Source organism: Patella vulgata, chromosome 2 (assembly GCF_932274485.2).
Source record: "Patella vulgata chromosome 2, xgPatVulg1.2, whole genome shotgun sequence".
NCBI lineage: Eukaryota > Metazoa > Mollusca > Gastropoda > Patellidae > Patella > Patella vulgata.
In genome coordinates, this window is record NC_065880.2 from 27,353,430 (window position 1) to 27,374,806 (window position 21,377).

At 34.8% G+C, this 21,377-nt stretch overlaps 1 protein-coding gene across 1 annotated transcript; it reads left to right on the forward strand.

The window, feature by feature from the left end:
* The first annotated feature begins 3,218 nt into the window (after nt 1-3,218).
* LOC126811501 (zinc finger-containing ubiquitin peptidase 1) lies at nt 3,219-21,124 on the forward strand. Its single transcript, XM_050537169.2, has 10 exons — nt 3,219-3,292; nt 5,643-5,803; nt 7,100-7,948; nt 9,353-9,447; nt 10,017-10,185; nt 11,509-11,700; nt 12,293-12,461; nt 12,951-13,078; nt 13,944-14,161; nt 15,893-21,124. The coding sequence occupies exons 2-10, from the start codon at nt 5,644-5,646 to the stop codon at nt 15,926-15,928; spliced, it is 2,016 nt and encodes a 671-aa protein (XP_050393126.1). The 5' UTR covers nt 3,219-3,292; nt 5,643; the 3' UTR covers nt 15,929-21,124.
* Nucleotides 21,125-21,377: the final 253 nt, after the last annotated feature.

The following is a 21,377-nucleotide window of genomic DNA, read 5'->3' on the forward strand; positions in this document are numbered from 1 at the left end:
TGGTTAATGATTCCCCGGTTATACGTGACAAGGAGTAGGGTCGCCTACCCAACCTTGTGGGTTTCCTACGGGTCCTTTGGTTTCCTCTCATTGCTAAAGACCCCTATGCCCAAGTGAATTGTTGAAACAAAATTGAACCACATATTAGTCCAGAAATGACCTATTTTGTGTTGTGTGGACGTTAAAATCCCCTCTCTCTCTCTCTTTCTCTCCATGGTTAATCAACAGCTCGACAGACAAAGCTCAAGAAGTGATTATTATCAAATACTTTCTTTTGCAATTGTATATTGCAAGTTGCGAAAGGAAGTTATCAACAAAGATATTTTGTTAAAGCCTCTGAACATCATTTTTAAAACCTTTACAAACTACAATATTGTGAATTTTGAATCAATAAAAGGAATATCAATCCAAACATAGTTTTAATTCTGCTTGACATTTAAATAGATATGATGAAAATTTGTCAACAATCGGCATCCACTGCAGACAATATATATGGTACATATTGAACACAAACCAGTGCCAAGTATGATTTTTCACGGAAATCTTTAGATAGGATGTTATTAAACAATGGTTGATAGTTTTGATTAATTTACCAGTGAAAAAGGCCCATAATGCACAGAGATTTTAATGCCAACAATATGTGGAGCTGTAGATTTGCTGAGCAGTAGACAACAAATGTTGGGAGATCAAAAAATCTATGAGAAATGATCCTTGATGCTTATTTCCTTGTAAATAATAAATACATTTATGATGATCTATTAAAGGCACACACTGAATATGACATCATAAAAAGGTTTCCTCTAAATCACTTCACATTAAATAGATGATAAAAGCAGCTATCCTGTCTCTCCATCTTTACAATTCATGGAAATGATGTCATTGGACATTTTTCACAATAAATAACCAATAATAAGAAATGTAATGGGGTTTAATGTCCTACTTTTCTGCACCATTCGGTCTAATAAAGATGATTCACAATAATATTTTAGACCTGACAGAGAACAATCTTAAAGTGAATCTTTAATGTCTAAGACGTGGTAGCTGATTCCTTTTCTTTTAGACCTTCTTCTCTAAGTTTTCTGTTGGCGTCTATTCTTTCTTGAACTAAACTCTCTCCCCGGCTTCGAGCTCTTTTGCCGCTAACAGCATAAACCACACAGGCGAGAACGGTAGCTATTATCATATAAGTACAAGCTCGTATTCTAAACCAATCCATGGCATTGTCCATCTTGTTACGCCTGAAAATAGTCATAAATCAATTTACAGTGGACTGAGTGGAGGAAGCTGTTAATATGGCAGAATAGAGGTTAACATATATTTTTATCAAAACACATTAAGTACTAAAATTATATTCATCAATTCTAGTTAATGCCCACTTGATATTACAAAATATGTCATTTCGGGACTAACAGGATATACATTATCTTAATTTAAAACCGGAGAACCCAGAGAGAACCCATGAGGTAAGGCAGGTAGTCCCTGCTCCTTGTTACATTCAAGTCTAATTGAAACTAGAACAATTTAATCAATGACTGACCTTAGGACACAAGGACGTTTAATGATCACAACAATTCAGATAAACTGGGATGAACTGTTAGATATCCAAAATGTTGTTTCTAAAGGATTAGGATGTAACAATATCATATTAGTTTTATTTCCGCAAAATTGGTAATCTGAAGACGGCTCATGTTTACCTCAAGCTAGCATAAGCTCTGATATAAACAGGCATAATAAAATTCATGTTTCTGTCTACTCTACTTCCAACTGCCAAGGGTTTTATTTTAATGACATGCCAATGTGTACACGGTTCCTCAGTTTTTATTACTGTCCAAACTATTCCAAAAGACTGGACACTGTTCCTGCCCCTACCTCCAATATGATCTGTAAGTAACTAAAGTAATACATACGATATTTCATCTGGTACTTCCTCTATAGATTTATAGTATTTTGTCCAGACTAGAATTTTCTTCTGAATTTTGCTTGGTGCCACACCTGATGTTGAAAAAAAACAACCCACAACTGTTTAAATAATGATAGACTTGGGACATACATGGAGTAGCTCAGATTAGTAACTCCCTATTGACATCAAGTTCAATATTAAAATCCACACCATTCCTTGGCCTAGAACATTTTTTGTTTAACTTTCTGATTATCTTAATTTTTCTAACCTAATGCTACAATCATCTGATAATGTACGTACATGTAATAAACTTCTCCATATTTCCCTTCTCTGAAGATGGCATTATTTGGTACCTAAATAGCCTGGCAAATAATTAATTGTATTGTTCTAGGATATTCGCCACCAAGCTGTCATGTATTTAATTTTGCGATCATTGGGGCTCACATCTGGTAGGATTACATACCAGTAATTAATTTAAAATGATTTATTTAGATGTTTTGGAAATTGAAACAAATGATAATCCGAATGTGTACCTGCACATAGGGTCAAAGAAAAATTTGATTTTGCAATGAATTAGTTACTTTAGTAATTACAATTCGTTACGTAGCAATGAACGATCTACGCAAAAATAGTTTCAATTGATTAACTTCTTAACAACACTGTTAAATAGAACATATTACTGGCTTCAATTGAGTACATAGTTTGATCCTACTGTTATTTCTAGATGCGAACGTGACTTGCAAGAAGTTGAACGGAAGCCAAGGCATAGTTTTGCACCAATGTTGTCCTTCGATTTCAGTATTTCATCAGGCTTATATAAATACAGACGGTCCACAAAATTTATAAATAAAAAGTCAAGAGAATTTACAGAATATGTGTTAGTTAAAAAAAGACACAACAAAACCCACAGACATTGTCATTAATTTTCTTGGTTACATAAATATTATATTTTTACTTACCTGATTCAAAACGTTTCGTCTGAAAATGTGGTGTTGTGGTGCAGCAGACAACATTGTTGACGTTAGTATTTCTCGCTAGAAGTGGTTGCCTGTTCAGTATTTGTAGACTAGTTTTGTTATCTGAACTGAAAAGTCTTTTAATAACCGATTCCGCCTCCTTGGGTCTTAATTGTCTAAGAACAGATAAATGCTGCCGAAACATTTTGACCGAAATGACACGATCACACTGGAGTATTACCAAATCATGACCTTGAACCCCAATGAGGGAATCTATGACGTAATAGATTTGACAAGAAGCATTTTATTGGATAGTTTTTATCAATCTATAAATGAATGATTTTCATTGGTTATTAGGACTTTCCCACGATTCTGTACCTAATTTCCGATTCATTGTCGAAGTCTGGAGATGGACGTGGTGCCTTGAGAAATTAAAGTAAGATATTAGCCTTTGGTGGCTGAATTACGTACAAACTATAATGGATTGTAGTGCCATGCTTTAATTTCTTGGTTATTATAAAACTAGGGTTTTGGTAACAGAATTACTAATGTCAATTTTTAGGCCAGTAATGTTAAATTTTTATGCTAATAATAAATGGCAGTTGTATGGACATGGTTATCCTATGGTAACATTTAGAAAGTAAAAGTAAATGAAATGGCAAATGTTGAAAATCATTTGCCAATATACCAATCTGCCAATTATGAAAATGAAGATAACTGGAACAAAATCCGATTGCCAAGTCAAGTATATTTCTTCTAAGGCTGAATATTAAAGTATAAGGTACCGGTATCCACACGGCACAGGGAAGTAAATTTAAGATGAATATCAATATAATATTATTATTTAAATTAAAGGCTCAATGCGTCATCAAGCTCATTTAGAATCCCTGGCTTGCAAACTACAACATTGTTCAAGTTTAATCTCGGCCCAAAAATGGTTCAATTCGTGCAGTATTTACAAAGTTATGATAAATTGAAATTTCATCTATTTATGCTGCTCACTAATAAGAAGACACTGTCATCTATTATTGGTAGCGGAGAATTCAAGCCGTCAGATTATCTAGCGTTGGTATTTTTTTTTTTTTGTCCCCCGCGTTTAAAGAAAGCAGGGGACTATTAAAATTTGTTCGTCCATCGCAGTCTGTCTGTCACAATTTTTGGGAGACAATAACTCTCCTTCTAATTGAGCTAGAATGTTCACATTTGGCATGTGTTTATTAGGTGAATGCCTTGATGGAGTTCGAAGATGAGAATTTTCTGCTTCGGGTAAGCAGAGATAAGCAATTTGATTGGTTGAGGCTTTGGGACACGATAACGTTAGTTCTAAACCTAATTGAGTGAGAGTGAGGACACTTGGTGTATAGTTTTATCACATCAATACTTGACTAAGTTCGATAATGAGCATCTTCTGCTCAGGGTAAGCAGAGTGATAAGCAATTTGATTGGCCGAGACTTTGGAACACAATAACTCTCCTTCTAATTGAGGTAGAATGTTCAAACTTGGTGTAGGCATTCATTAGGTGAATGCCTTGATGGAGTTTGATGATAAACATTGTCTGCTTTCGGTAAGCAGAGATAAGCAATCTGAGTGGTTGATGCTTTGGGGCACAATAACTTTAGTATTAATTAAGTGAGAGTGATGAAACTCCGAGTATAGATTCATTATATCATTACCATGGCTAAGTTTGATGATGAGAATTTTCTGCTTAGGCTACGGAGCGATAAGCAATTTGATTGGTCAAGACTTTGGAACATAACAACTCTGCTTTTAATTGAGGTAGAATGTTTAAACTTAATGTAGATGTTCATTAGGTGAATGTCTTGACTGAGTTCAATGATTAACATTTCGAGCTAAAGCTAATCAGAGCTAAGCAATTTCATTGGTCGATGTTTTGGGACAAGATAACTTTGATTCTATCTGATAGAGAGTGATAAAACTTAGTGTATAGTTGATAATCAGTTTGATTGTTTGATACTTTTGAAAAAAAATAAATGTGCTATTATTAATGTGTCATCTATTTATTTTGGGACATCAGCCTCACTGTGGGCTTGTTTTCTTGATTTAATGTTGGTTGGATACTCAGTCTTTGTACATATTTAGCCGTGAGAAATTGGATATTTTAGTGAGAATCAAATGATGCATTGATTCTTCAATATAGTTCTGGTATACACCTAGAAGCAATATTGTAGCCTCAACATGCCCAAGTAAAAATAGCCTCAACCAAATAATTTTCAACACCTATTATCATAATTTGTATTGAAATAAATGGTTTTACCACAAACAATGAAATATCAATCATTAAAATATAGTTTCTCTTTGTGCTAATGCGTTTTATATTTTCATAGTGACTTTTTTCATGTACACAAGTGGCCATGACATTACCAATGTAGGCCTACATGTATCTGGAGAAGGGGTTGGGATTTTCAAAATTATAGAATTAGCCTGTAAGGTTTCACTTTTGTTTCATTATGTGGATTATATGTTAAGCTATTTGTAATAGCTTTTGAGGCCAGATTACAAATGATTACAAAACCTGCTCCAAGTAGGACCTAGAACCATCTGCTACTATTCCTGGAGTCAAAGACAGAAGTTTTCACTAGTGAAACCATTTCTAGTCCAGGCCTACATGATGTACATGTATACAAATGTACAGATATGTGGAAGGGTACGATATGGGTCCTTCCTTAGGAATCATGTATTCCACTGCCTTTTGAGGAGCTTGTTTTGTTTTATTTGACCATAATATAACCAAATAAGAATTGGAAAATAATTTATATCATTACAGAATGGCAGAAGGTGGCGCTGCATGTTACAGTCGACCAGAGAAACAGTATGTCTGTGTTATTTGTGGTGATGAAGGAATATTTGAATCAGAGATGCATGACCATATCAAATTACATACAACAGATAACTATTGTCCTTTTTGTGATATGGCCGGTCTGATAGGTAGGCTCACATTTAGACTAAATTGTGTTTTATGTTTTAAACTTTCAAACATCTCTATAATGAGATAAATAAAGCATTAGATACCTACTCTAGGTTAGAATCCTGAAATTGGCTGAGAAGAACCATTGGGAGCTTTCATTATCAAGTCCAATTCTCAATTGTCAGTGGGTTTTGCCAACAAGAAAAGTGTGCCTCATTCATCGAATAGTATTAGGTAGAAAAACCAAGGTCTTCCCATGGACATAATTGCAATTGGAATTCGAAGAAGAGTGGGCAGAAATGCTGCTGCCCAGGCAAATTTCTCTCTCTCATATTGCACATATAATCATAGAAATGAAATTTATCACAGGATGACATTCAATTTTGTGAAATGGGACAGACCCATGTCTTACTACTATATTGCGGCGGCGGGTTGGATGGCCGAATGGTTAGCACGTGCGCGCTGTATCATAAGGCCTGTCATTGAGTCAACTGGCGTGGTTTCGAATCCCTGTTTGTACATGACAAGGAGTAGGGTCGCCTGTCCAACCTCGTGGGTTTTCTCCGGGTACTCCAATTCCCTCCCACTGCTAAAGAGTCCTACACGCAAGCGAATTATTGAAATAAAATTAAACCATATGTCAGTCCCGAAATGACCTCTCTCTCTCTCTCTCTCTCTTTAATGTGGCTTAACAGAGAGTGATGAAACTTAGTGTATAGTTTCACTACCAGATGCTTCAAAATCTTGACAGAGTTTTAATCATGAACATTTTCAATCTGATTAAAATACAGATCTATTTTTCATTTTGTTTTTTATACTTTCGATGGCCTACACTACATGAAGATCTGACCCTCTGAGGTCATACGAGTGGCTTTTGACCCTATGACGTCAGACATTTGATTAACCAATCAGCATTGATGTTACTAGTGGATTACCCACAGTTCCATGCAAAACCAAGCCTAAAGCTCGCCGTAACAGACCGTTTCATTGGCTAATTCTTCACACCATTCCGAACACGTCAATGATAACAACTCTTTCAGATCCTAGTGTAGAAAAGACAAGTAAATTTTGAACTATAAAAACGAAATGAAATAGAATCTGTGTTTTAATCAGATTGGAACATTTTATGCTTAGACTAAACGAAGTATAGATAATCAGTTTGCCTGCTCAATACTTTTGAAAAAGATAAATGTGCAGTTAACCATTATGTGTCATCTGTTTATTTTGGAATTATTTTATCTATCTTCTTTCACTACAGATTGAATGAGCATGAAATAAATTATTGAATGATAAATATGATTATAATTTGTTTTCAGGATCTGATATGATACGACATGTAAACGTAGAACATCTAGATCTTGTCAGTCCGTCATCCGAAAAACCTTCAAGAACTCAACAAACAAATCATCACTCGGACTATTCCAAACCATCGACATCAAAATCACTGAATAATACATCTGATTATTTGGCTGCTTCAACGTCTCATTCATTTAAATATAATTCAAGTTTTTCATCTTTGAATGACGAATTATTGAAGGACGCTGAAAACCGGGATCCATTAGCGCATGTTTCGTCATTGCCCGTCATGGAACCACCAGATAAAAAACGTAGTAAATTATATCTAGACGTTCCTCAAAGACAAAATGGCCTCAACTCATTCCATAAAGTTAAACAAGTACCGACAAAAGATAAGGCTAGCATGTCTCACGATTCCGGATTCTCATCTTCAGGAAGTCAGAATAGCAGTATGGAGGCCGAACCCAGTATATTGAGTATCGCAGAGGGTGCGACGGCCATGTCACCAGCGTTTTCTTGCCCTCTGTGTAGCTTCACCACATCCTCAGATTCGTTGATTCAGCAACATGTCAACCGCGAACATTCCGATATTCTCAGCCCGATGAAACAAGGCCCAGGGTGCAATGTAAACTTGGACGATATTGATGTAGTATATTCATGTCCAATTTGTGCAATCAGTTTAGACAGTCCAAAAGATGTTGAACTTCATATCAATTCTAAACATGCAGACGTTTTAAGTCCGGGAAAATTTCTCAGTGATCAAGGCTCTGATGATTTGTTGATCTGTCCAGTGTGTGGGGAAATATTTACAGATCCCAATTTTCTAACAGGTCACGTCGATGGACATTTTTCAGCAACTCATACTCCAGGTTAGTATAGTTTATTATTTAATGTCACTGATCTTGATCAAGCATTTTTTGGGATGTCAAATTCGTTATGGCTTAATGTACACTAAAATGTACTCCAGTTGATTATTTAACATAAGTTGGAAGTAAAAGAGGCCTTTCAAGAGATTTTACCGAGCACATATTATAACTCATGCTGGATGTTTATATCATCTGCAGAGGTTGGGTGGCGTTGAATCAGAAGGTCTGTCATTGAGTCAAGTGGCATGGTTTTGATTCCCCGCTTGTACGTGACACGGAGTAGGGTCACATTTCCAACCTTGAAATAAAATTGAATCGTGTGTTAGTCCCAAAATGACCTAGTCTGTGTCGAGTGGACATAAAACCTCATTTCTCTCTTTTTCTCTCTTTTACTAAATCAGTTGTCCTAATATTTTAGTTTGTCACAATAGTATAGTTTGGGTATGTACAAAATAGATGAAATACTTTTGGGTGTGTGTTCATGAGCAATGTTCCTAAGTGAACAATTTTTGTTTTTCTTTCGAATCATGGCATTCTACATGTACTTATAATTAGGGAAAATATACAGAGATCTTACTTTTCTACATTTTCATGGGTCCCATGCTGTGGATTATGTTTACGCCAAAGACCTAATAATGGATACCCTACTAAGATTATACATGTATATGTATATATATATATATAGCACTTTGAATTATTTATGTTCTTTTACTTTTAGTGACTTTACATCCAAGATTATGGACAAATTGAAAATTAATTTTTAAGGTAGAAATGTGTATAATTGCAAGTGTTGAACTATCGAGAAGCAAAATATTAATATTAAATTTTACAATTTTAAAGGTCTTCGTTTTATGCAAGAAGTGTACAAAAGACTTATTATTTCATCAATTCTGTGTTAATAATTTACAAATATATTTTTGATGACTATATCAAGGAACACTGATTGTGAATAAACAATTTGTACTGTCTGGGTTGCCTGCAGACAAGTTAAATATTTCCACCGACGAATGACCTAAGACAATAAATTATAAGTCTGTAATTTTTGTGTTGAATGAGTAGCTTATATCAGAGTCACATTAATAAGAATGGTGATCATCTTGCTATGGCTTGATGTATCCTTTTAATCAGAATTAAAATAGCACATGTAAAGGTTTATCATAGGTTTATATAAAAAATTGTGGCACAGATATGGGGGAGGGGTCCTCAGTGGTTTGGAAATGTAAATTGTTCAAAATTTTTGAGAGTGGAAAAGGGTTTGAAACCACTGGTTTAGGGTGATTCATGACAATCTTGTTCAGTATAAATGGTTTGGTAATTAATATTTTTGACAGAATAAGTTTTTATCTGTGGTGTTGTCATCCTGTTGACTGTCTGACTATTTGATTGATGCTGTGTTTGTTATTATAGTAAATGAAGCCACAGATCAACTTATAGCTGAAGAATTACAACAGAGAGAACAAGATCAAGCTGAAATGGAGAAAAAAGATTTCCAGACCCTACAGGTAATATACATGATAAATAATATGGCAGGAATCTGTCCACCACTCAGTTTAGGTTATAATGAGGACTATGTTAAGACAGTAGTTAATCAGATCATGTTTTTATTAATGGGTTTCATACAGGAGAATGATGAGATGGGCATGTAGAATTACCAGGGGAGGTATGTACTGTATAGTGGCATAATGTGATGGGCATGAACAATCTACAAGGGTGGTAGTGGCGTAATGAGATGGGCATGTACAATTTACAGAGGAGGTAGTGAGTGGTGTGACATCACTTTCTATACTATCAATAGAATTATCATGCACTTAAAGTATGATAAATAAAACCCATGTCTATAAGGAAACTTTCGTCTGTTCGTATCCCAACTAACAACAGACCCACTGTCTCTAAACAATATATTGTTATAGGATTTCTGCAAGTCGATATATCTTGATAGTTATATATGCCTGTATTGCTTAACACTACAGTTCGGGTTGGATATTTGTCAAACTTGTGGGGATTGTTCATCAGGAAGAAATATCTCAAATTTAAAAGTTGTCTCCTCATTTAAGTATGTTTGATATTATAGGCAATGTATGGGATGGATGGTAAAACAGACTATAAACAGCAGTATGAGAAGAATTTAGAAAGAGCTGTGTGGAATGGTCATTTATCAATACCAGAATATCACAAACAAAAAACAAATCTTAAATGTAATGACTTAAATGGTGTAGATGATGGGCATTCGTGTACAAAAGGTAAATCTTGCATGTATATCAAGAGATTATTGAAATCCAGGTCCAAGCGTTTAGTAGTGACATGTGTTGTGCAGAAAGTTGGGCATTTACACTCTTTCGAGAACAACTGATACACTTCTTATAAAAATAAAACTGTTTCTTGTTGACATGGAAAGTATTGCTTAGTTTTTTGGATGTACAAACACCGACCTAGTTACATTGTTCATCAGATTTCAAATAGAGATTCTCTTACTCTTCTTTTTTGATATCAAAAAATATCAACACAAGTAGATAAAGTAAAAAAAAAAACTAAAGCTTTACTTTATCGACTTGTGTTGATATTTTTTGATGTCAAAAAAGACAAGTAACAGATTTTATTTATTACCCAACCATCACAAATTAATAAATTTAATTCTTTGGTATAGATGTAATTTTACTGAACCTGATTACATTACTGCGTAGTGGTACATCATTTTTTGACAGTAAGTCACCCGTTGCAAAGTCCTATATATCAACCGGTGTGAACAGTCTACAGGTCACAATTTTTATCCGATTTCAATGAAACTTGAAATATAGGTTTTATCACCCTAAGATCTCGGTTCCATTCGATATTGGCATCTATCGGACCGTAACTTCATGGATTATGGCCCCTGATTGTACGAAAAATCACGTTTTTGGCTTGTGAACACTGTAGAGGTCACAATTTTTATCTGATTTTGTTGAAACTTGAAATGTAAGTTTATAACCCAAAGATCTCGGTTCCTTTCGATATTCGCGCATATAGGACCGTAACTTCCTGAATTATGGCCCCTGATTGTATGTAAAAACGCGTTTTTTGGCTTGTGGACCCTATAGAGATCATAATTTTTATCCGATTTAAAAAAACGTATTATTTTATCACCGTTAAACCCTAAGGACTGTTGAGTTTGAATTTCGTGAAAATTGGTCCAAAACTGACAGACAAAATGGCCGCCCCTCGTTCTCAAATTGCGTAAAAATATGGTATATCAAGGTTGTGGACCGTATAGAAGTCACAATTTTTATACGATTTTGTTGAAACTTGAAATGTAAGTTTATAACTCAAAGATCTTGGTTCCTTTTGATATTTGCTCATATCGAATTGTAATTTCCTGAATTATGGCCCTTGATTGTAGGAAAAATCACTTTCGTTTTAGCTTGTTTTCTATCCATCTCTAGAAAATGTGGGCGTATCCTGCCTGGCAGCCGCTGGTTGGTAATTGAGAACTTTCCTCCAACAATATTACTGGATCCAAATCTTTTGTACTTGTAATTTTTGTAAGTATTTTGTACATGTAGGCTGTAATAGTATAAATTATTTTGTAGGTATTATAGTGAAACTACAGTATTATTATAAACATACTAGTAGCTGTGTTCATCGCTGGTGGCTGGCCACATCTGTAGATCATTATTCGGTGTCGTTTGGTGATAAAGGTTGGGGGTGTGGCTATAGAAACTTTCAAATGTTATTATCATCCGTTACTGCTGAACTTGATATATCCCAGGTGCTATTTAATGGTGAGTTACTTTTTTCAATGGAGGCTCTTTGGGATTTATGGAACCTATAGCTCAGTTCCCACTTGTCAGTTGTTCACAATGGAATCACAGTCACAATCAGGGAATGGACATGATAAATCTTTGGGTTTTTCCACCCTGGTTCACAATTAGCATGGGGCTGATACTGTGTCTAGTTGCTGGGATGGGATGTAAAACCAAGTTCAGTATAAAAATTGTAGTGCCTTTATAAGATTCCAGCAATATCCATTTCAGCAATTTTGACCAATCAGTTACTGAGCAGTCATACCAGTTTTGACCAAAATTGACAAAATGGATGGTTCATATCTCAGGAACCGTTAGTCTGATCAAACTAAAATCCGTAATAACAGTCTTTTCCGCCAAAATAAGCATATCAGTTCATCAAAATCGAAGCAGGTACGGTTTACATTTTTGTTTGTGATTGAACACATAATCACCCAATATTCCCCAAGCTTTGGGTACAAATCTGTTATAGACCTGTTGTCAAGTTCGGGAATATTACCTATACATTATTAGATAAAATTAGACGAGGCACGATTACAATGAATTAATGATTTTTATTTTCACATAACAGGTAAACCCCTCATCCCATCAATACCCAAAATACAGCGATTAATAGAGGTGGCGTGGGAAAAAGGTTTCGACAAACAAGGCTCGGAACAATTAGGGGGAAGGGTTGTTAATACAAATAAATGGATTGGAGCAACCGAAATAGTAGCAACATTATCTTCATTAAAAATAAAGTAAGTAGTCATGTTTGTTTACCATGGTCGCATGGTGAGTATGGTGTTGACTCACTAAGAGGTCTCTGGTTTTATCCCAGGGTAGGTTGTGAACCGTCCTCCCGAAGTTCTAGCCTATTTTCCCCTTGTCATTGATGCAGAATGTGGATGACCTAGCAACAATCATTGTCTAGTTGTTTGCATGGTACTAAAAACCAAAGTCAGGTATATATGATTGGCAGTACGTTAAAGATCCCCTGACAGAAATCGAAATAAGATTAGCACCATAATTGCTGCAAGGGCAAAATTTCCCTCGTAACACAGCATATGTCTATTTTCTCTAGCCTGTTTCATTCAAAAAAGTAGGATGTGAAACCTCATTTCAATTAATTTCATTTCTCACTCTTTCAATAGAAAAAGGTAATTATGTACTGGCAAAGTGTGGACAAGATCATTGAACCCCACCAATGCCATTTCATTTTTTAAACATTCATTTTCTTTTTCTTACAGATGTCGTTTAGTGGATTTCTTGGGTCCATCTGGTCCCGATGGAACGCATCCAAAATTATTCCAATGGGTGAAAGATTATTTCCAGTCAGCTTGTGAATTTAAGGCACCACTTTATTTACAACATCAAGGTATATATTTCTGTTAATAAAACATAGATTGCCAGGTAATGAAAACAAGCCCACCCCAAGTAAAGTCATCCAGGCTTTTTATAAAGATTGTCCTGATTTCGAAAAAATATTTTCTCCAGAATCCCAGCAAGTTTTAAATGCCATAGCCAAATAGTAAAAGCATGATTTAAATAAAAATGTTATAAATTTTTACCTGTGAATTGAATACAAGGTTTCTATGACTATTACTTTCGATAAGGTTTTTCATTATGACTTAGTTGATCAGTCTTGGCAAGTTGTAAAATAAAATGGTTAAAAACTCTGACCTGTAAAGCGATTGGGTTTTGATGGTTTGGGCGTTAATTCTTGGGGAAAATAATGGTTAGGACAAATTTTTGATGCATGACTCTGAATTTCAATACAATTGATGGCAGGACAATAACTCGGTGAATATGTGATGTGTGAGTCATGATGACTGAGGAAGTAAGGCACTGGCTCACTAAGCAAGTTCAATCAGGCTGTTGGTTGAGAAAGTTCCTTGAGATTTCCATCCTCGTTTCCCCTTGACATTGGTGCCGGACGGAGGGCCGTAAAAGATCCCCTGACACTTGGAAATCCAAATAAAAGTAGGCCATAGCACAGCTGTTTGGGCAAAAATTCCTCATAGCACACTGCATGCACATAAAAAATATTTGGTATTTGACAAGGATTAGGTGGAAATGCTGCTGTTTTGGCAAAATTTTCCTCACAACATGGCTTTTTCTGTCTTCATTAGAAAAGTAGGGTATTAAACTCCATTTCATTTCATCAACATACAACTCAATTCATTCTTTTCCTTTCCTGTCATTAAAAAAAATGAAAATGTCTGTTGGTTTTGTTTTGACAGGACATAGTAGAACAATTATTGGAATAGAAGAAATGAAAGATGGATCCGATCGTCTGTTAATCTTTGATCCGAGTATTAGTCAGAAACAGATGCAACACTTCCAGGGTCGAATAGATAATAGTATGTTGCGTACCTTACGACGAACTATGGCAGGTTTAAAAGCTAAACAATATCAAATTGTAGCTGTTGTAGGTGTTTTATCTGATGAAGAATATGAAGTAAGTCAATGTGTTTACTTTTTATACACCCACCACACCCCAGTCTGTCATCCACAATCAGGAACATCTTACAGGATAAGGATAATAAGTGTATCAAATTAAAATAATTTCTAAGAATCATGTGAGTACCTTGGTTGAACACCTGACAATAAAGCTGTTCACATTTTGCATTTTGAGTGCTTGCTGGCCTGGGACAAGAATTTTTAAGTGAACAATTTATAAGTGGGGGATCCCCCAAACACCAGAAAAACAGGTGCTGTATTGATTTTTATAATGTACAAAGTTTCTGTCTCATTTGACCTTCATTAGCAGCTTTAGTCCAGTTAACGGCTAAATTTCTAATTTACTTCACATATTACTTTCCATATGTTTGTTGTATTTATGATTTTTTATTGTCCCCCGCCTTTCGAAGAAAGCAGGGGACTATTAAAATGGGTTCGTCCGTCTGTCTGTCTGTCTGTCCGTCTGTCTGTCCGTCTGTCTGTCCGTCCGTCTGTCTGTCCGTCACACTTTTTGGGACACAATAACTCTCTTCCTAATTGAGCTAGAATGTTCAAACTTGGTGTATGTGTTTATTAGGTCAATGCCTTGATGGAGTTCGAAGATGAGCATTTTCCGCTTAGGGTAAGCAGAGATAAGCAATTTGATTGGTTGATGCTTTGGGACACGATAACTCTCTTCCTAATTGGGCTAGAATGTTCAAACTTGGTGTATGTGTTGATTAGGTCAATGCCTTGATGGAGTTCGAAGATGAGCATTTTCCGCTTAGGGTAAGCAGAGATAAGCAATTTGATTGGTTGATGCTTTGGGACACGATAACTTTTAATTGAGCTAGAATGTTCAAACTTGGTGTATGTGTTTATTAGGTCAATGCCTTGATGGAGTTCGAAGATGAGCATTTTCCGCTTAGGGTAAGCAGAGATAAGCAATTTGATTGGTTGATACTTTGGGGCACGATAACTCTCTTCCTAATTGAGCTAGAATGTTCAAACTTGGTGTATGTGTTGATTAGGTCAATGCCTTGATGGAGTTCGAAGATGAGCATTTTCCGCTTAGGGTAAGCAGAGATAAGCAATTTGATTGGTTGATACTTTGGGGCACGATAACTCTCTTCCTAATTGAGCTAGAATGTTCAAACTTGGTGTATGTGTTGATTAGGTCAATGCCTTGATGGAGTTCGAAGATGAGCATTTTCCGCTTAGGGTAAGCAGAGATAAGCAATTTGATTGGTTGATGCTTTGGGACACGATAACTTTAGTTCTAATTAAGTGAGATTGATGAAACTTGGTGTATAGATTTATTATATGAATACCTTAACTAAGTTCGATAATGAACATTTTTTGCTGAGGGTAAGCAGAGTGATAAGCAATTTGATTGGTAGAAACTTTGGAACACAATAACTCTCCTTCTAATTGAGGTAGTATGTTCAAACTTGGCATAGGTGTCTATTAGGTGAATGTTTAAACTTGATGTATATGTAGATGTTCATTAGGTGAATGTCTTGACTGAGTTCAATAATTAACATTACGAGCTGAAGCTAAGCAGAGCTAATCGATTTCATTTGTCGATGGTTTGGGACAACATAATCTTGATTCTATCTGATAGAGAGTGATGAAACTTAGTGAAAAAAATAAATGTGCGATTAATTAATATGTGTCATCTATTTATTTTGCAATTTCGGCGGGGGACATCAGCCTCACTGTTGGCTTGTTTATTTTTATTTTTTCACAGAGATGCAAAATACTTCAATCAGAGAAAATCAGATGACAATGAGGTGATATTAGTAGTGTGAATTGAGTGATATGAATGACATAGAAATTCTATATAAAATATTAAAACTTTCCTTTTTATCATTCTAATGAAAATTAGATCTTTATTCGTTCTAAATTTAGGTTATTTATGTTGGCCTATACATTTACTTAGATATAACTAATTCTGTATCAGTTGTGGGTTTTGCTTGGATTTTGATTTAGGCAGATGTGATTGGTTATCATGATTTAAACCCAAGACAAAACATTTTATCATTGGCTAGGTGAGGTCAATTGAATACATTCGTCTTAAAAATGTTGTTAGACTGCACTGTTGTATAGCAACATAAAAACATTAAAAAAACAAAGTTTATAATTTTAATTAGTCTGAATTTGTATTATTTTATTATTTAACCCTTTCATTGCGTATACCCGGTAGTACCGGGTATTATAAAATGCCGGTAAAATACGCGTACCCGGTATTACCGTGTACTCAGTAAAGCCCTCGCTAAAATTAGTACCGTAACTGCAAGTGCCATCTATTGTATTTTCTATACACTATACACGCGTTTCAAAGCGGCAAACCGTAAAATGGCGGAGTGCATAGTGACAACGTAGACGATGCCCTCTCGACGAAGTCGTGAATGACGTCTTGCAGACCAACACGTGGACAATTTCGAGCGGGTGATACACATAATTTGTTTCCAGTTACTTGATAATGATAGTAGTCAGGACAGTGATTGGTATTATGAAGTGTGTGATTTGTTGCGCGACGTTCCGCCCATGGCTATGTCTCCCGTGCATGATGAACAAGCCCAATGTGAACACGATAGCCCTGTGTCTGCAGTAGATTCTGACAATAATTCTGATGTTGATAATAATGCTGGCCTGCTGGATCGTAAAAGACGTAGGCAATTCCTGAGTCCCGAACGTGTAGATCTATTGACTAACTGTATTGATAATGATATGGGACTTGAGGATGAAAGTGAAAGTGAAAACAAGGTATTGCAGCTTCCAACAGACAAAAAGATTTTTCATAAAAGCTTCCATAAGTAGTGTTTGGCTTTCAGTTCCAACCCCCCTTTTTTCCTCAAAAAAGGGTCTATCACAGGCAGTGGATTTACGTCTAGCATTGAAAGGGTTAAGCAGAGAATCTCTTTTTAAGAAAAGAATAATATAGTTTGAATATAGTTTATTTCAAAAATAATAAGAAATACATAACAATTAATGTGTCTAAAGATCTGATTAAATTCCAATTGATGTCCGAATACAATAGCTACACATATATGCACAGACTGACGTGAATTTTTATTTCCATCCTATTAATCAGAAACATTATTTAGTGTTTGAAATTTACAAAATGGAATTAGTCCATGTGCATTTTATTTAGAATTTTCCATTTTATAAAATAAACTACTATTAATTAGTTTTATTTAAATTTTATTATTCAGGTTGTTGAGGCAGTAAAATGTAAATACTCAGTCATATGACATTCTTTACCTCACTTTAAACATTATTTACATTATATTTAGTCAGGCAGGCTTGGATATAACTAGTTCAGATAGTAGTATGTGTGGGTTGTATGTGGCAGCTTACTTATAGAAGTAATATGCATACTGTACTATGTAAATGCAATAAGCAAACTCTGTATCAGTTGTGGGTTTTGCTTGGATTTTGATTTAGGCAGTTGTGATTGGTTATCATGATTTAAACCCCATGCCCTTGTTTACCAATAACTAAGTCAAATTTGTTTCCATAGAAACATAAAAATGATTAAATCCAAGAAATTTCTAATTAGCAAAAGGCACAACTTCTAAAGTTGATGTGTGTACAAAGTTTCATAAAGATATCGGTTTATGAGATATGCCCCGAAATATAAATCAGGACAGACAGAGCCCATTTTAACATTCATCACTACTAAATTTTGACCTAAATCAAAGAGATTTAGCATCTTTAAGTCGTATAATGGAATGAGTTTTAGTGTGTAAGTAAATAGGACTGACATATAGCAATATGTCTAAACTATACAAAAATGTGATTTTGTTGATTTCTATACCAATGCTATAGGACTGACACATGCAGCAATGTCTAAACCATATACAATAATGTGATTTTGTTGATTGCTATACCAGTGCTATGGGACTGACATGTGTAGTAATGTCTAACCCATGATAATGTGATTTTGTTGTTAAATATTATCGCTATACCAGTGCTATAAATGGTGCTTTCATTGTGTTGTGAGCTAATTATATTAATAATAAATATGTACCAAAGATTAATATGGTGGTCCGTGAATATTAATGTAAAAGTATTTATTGTGTGTTACTATGTAGTATATTGTGGTTCTTTTAAAAAATACATATTTTTTCCAGTCTAATTAAAATTACACTAAGATTTCCCACTCGGCAAACCTCGGCAGATTCCTGTACCCTACATCTAGTCTCGGCTGTATGACGGTAAGTGATATGTACCTACGCCTATACATGCCGCTTTTAGAAAGAAGTTCTCACAATTGTGTCTTTCGAAGAGTGTGTAGAATTTTCGGTGCAAACTTGTCATTGTCTATAGAAAATCGAATAAACTTAAGAGAAAAACAGCTTCAGACTTTGAAATCTTTGTATGATAAAACATTCTTCAAAGGAGTCGTCATGGGCAACGCCGTTGGTAATCCAGGAACTTGAAAGTAGTTTCAATAGCAGACTTCGTCATACAGCCGAGGCTAGATGTAGGGTACTGGAATCTGCAGAGGTTTGCCGAGTGTAAGATTTCCTTTTGGTTTATTTGGCTGTTGTTTAAATATTTGTCTAATCATGTCTTTATTGGGCTCTTTCCATAATACATGATCTGTGATTGGTTGATGCCAAATCTAAAGATTGGACAATTCCTCAAAATGTTTTAAATGACTCCAGAATCGATTTCCTTAAACTCGTATCTAGATGTTGATAATCAAAATAAACAGAAAGGAAATAATATATAGTTTTGATTACAGGTAGATTTGTATGTGCGAATAAGAATAGACAAAATTAGTCATGGATTGATTCAAATCTGTTTATAGAAACTGAAATATTAGAATCTTTATACCAGTGATACTAAACAAATTAAAAAAGAAGAGATATCTTTAAATCTCTGGAGGTAATTTAGATTGATAAGTCATAGCTTACATTTCAAAAGTTTAATTATTGTCGCTTCTTCTTTTCTAAAAACATATATTTACTAATGGTGTATGTTTTTTTTATATTATTTTTTTTTTTTTTATTACGGTTTAATTTTGTTAACCTGCATTCCAAATAAATATTATCATATTGGTTGACAAGTCCATCAATATACAATTTTTGTTCTGATGCTATGAAGGAAGAAATCATCACGTGACAATATAACTATGTAGGGCTTTTATTGTCCCCCGCCTTTCAAAGAAAGCAGGGGACTATTAAAATGGGTTCGACTGTCTGTCTGTCCGTCACACTTTTTGGGACACAATAACTCTCCTTCTAATTGACCTAGAATGTTCAAACTTGGTGTAGATGTTTATTAGGTCAATGCCTTGATGGAGTTCGAAGATGAGCATTTTCTGCTTAGGGTAAGCAGAGATAAGCAATTTGATTGGTTGATGCTTTGGGACACGATAACTTTAGTTCTAATTAAGTGAAAGTGATGAAACTGGGTGTATAGTTTCATTACATCAATACTTTGACTAAGTTCAATAATGAGCATTTTCTGCTCAGGGTAAGCAGAGCGATAAGCAATTTGATTGGCCAAGACTTTGGAACACAATAACTCTCCTTCTAATTGAGCTAAAATGTTCAAACTTGGTGTAGGTGTTTATTAGGTCAATGCCTTGATGGATTGTTAAGATAGCATTTTCTGCTTAGGGTACATTGTAAGTAGAGATAAAAATTTGATTGGTTGATGCTTTGGGACACGATAACTTTAGTTCCAATTAAGTGAGAGTGATGAAACTTGGTGTATAGTTTCATTACATCAATACTTTGTCTAAGTTTGATATTGAGCATATTCTGCTCAGGGTAAGCAGAGTGATAAGCAATTTGATTGTCCGAAACTTTGGAACGCAATAACTCTCCTTCTAATTGAGCTAGAATGTTCAAACTTGGTTTAGGTGTTTATAAGGTCAATGCCTTGATAGAATGCGAAGATGAGCATTTTCTGCTTATGGTAAGTAGAGATAAGCAATTTGATTGGTTGATGCTTTGGGACACGATAACTTTAGTTCTAATTAAGTTCGATGATGAAACTTGGTGTATAGTTTCATTACACCAATACCATGACTAAGTTCGATGATGAGAATTGTCTGCTTAGGCTAAGGAGCAATAAGCATTTTGATTGGTCAAGACTTTGGAACATAACAATTCTGCTTCTAACTGAGGTAGAATGATTAAACTTGATGTAGATGTTCGTCTTGACTGAGTTCAATGATTAACATATCGAGCTAAACCTAAGCAGAGATAAGCAATTTCCTTGGTCGATGCTTTGGGACAAGATAACTTTGATTCTATCTGATAGAGAGTGATGAAAATTAGTGTATAGTTGATAATCAGTTTGATTGCTCGATACTTTTGAAAAAAATAGATGTGCGATTAATTAATATGTGTCATCTATTTATTTGGGGATTTCGGCGGGGGACATCAGCCTCACTGTTGGCTTGTTTCTCAAAGGGATAAATGTGTTCTTCATTTCCTTAAAAGTAACCACATTTCTCATGAGTTTGGTCAATATGAACTCAGTTTAGCTGTGGTACGAATTACATGTGATGAAGCAAACCAAAACTGTCATTTCTGTCAAGCTGTATTTATAGACAAAATTTGTTGGTTCATTAGGTTTTTCTGAGGACGCAGCACTTTAAGTATATATAAATTCAATTTCTATATATGTCTGATTTTTTTGTAAGAGTATGAGCTAAATTACAATTTGCAATACGGTACATGTGGTGTAGACATCAATATGTTAATGTATTGTGTGAACTGTAAAATATTGCTAAAAGTTTCAAACAAATTGTTAATGCGTTTTTTTATCTGTGCCAATATTTGTAAATATAATTTATATAAATGTTTTAGAATTATAATAATTAATATCTTTAATGTATAATATGGTATAATTGCCTTTATTCACCTTCATTCTACCTTTGTTAAAAGTTATTTGAAAAGTGCCATAAATTTAACTTTAGTCCTAGAAAAAAATTAAAAAAAAAATAATTTATAGAATTTGTTGTTTCTTCAGTGGTTCCATTTCTCTACGCCCATATTTTGGGTATGAGCCAAAAATATAAACACACACAAAATCAAATGTGGTTTAATGTCTTACTGATGAAGATGGTTTTACACTAAGCAGTATACAATGAAGGAAATACAATGCAGCTAATCTATATACAGGACCTCTTCCACTATCTCAGTAATAACAACTTACAAGGGGCTATAGAGCTATCAATCGCAATGGTATGCAGGGGATAATCTGTA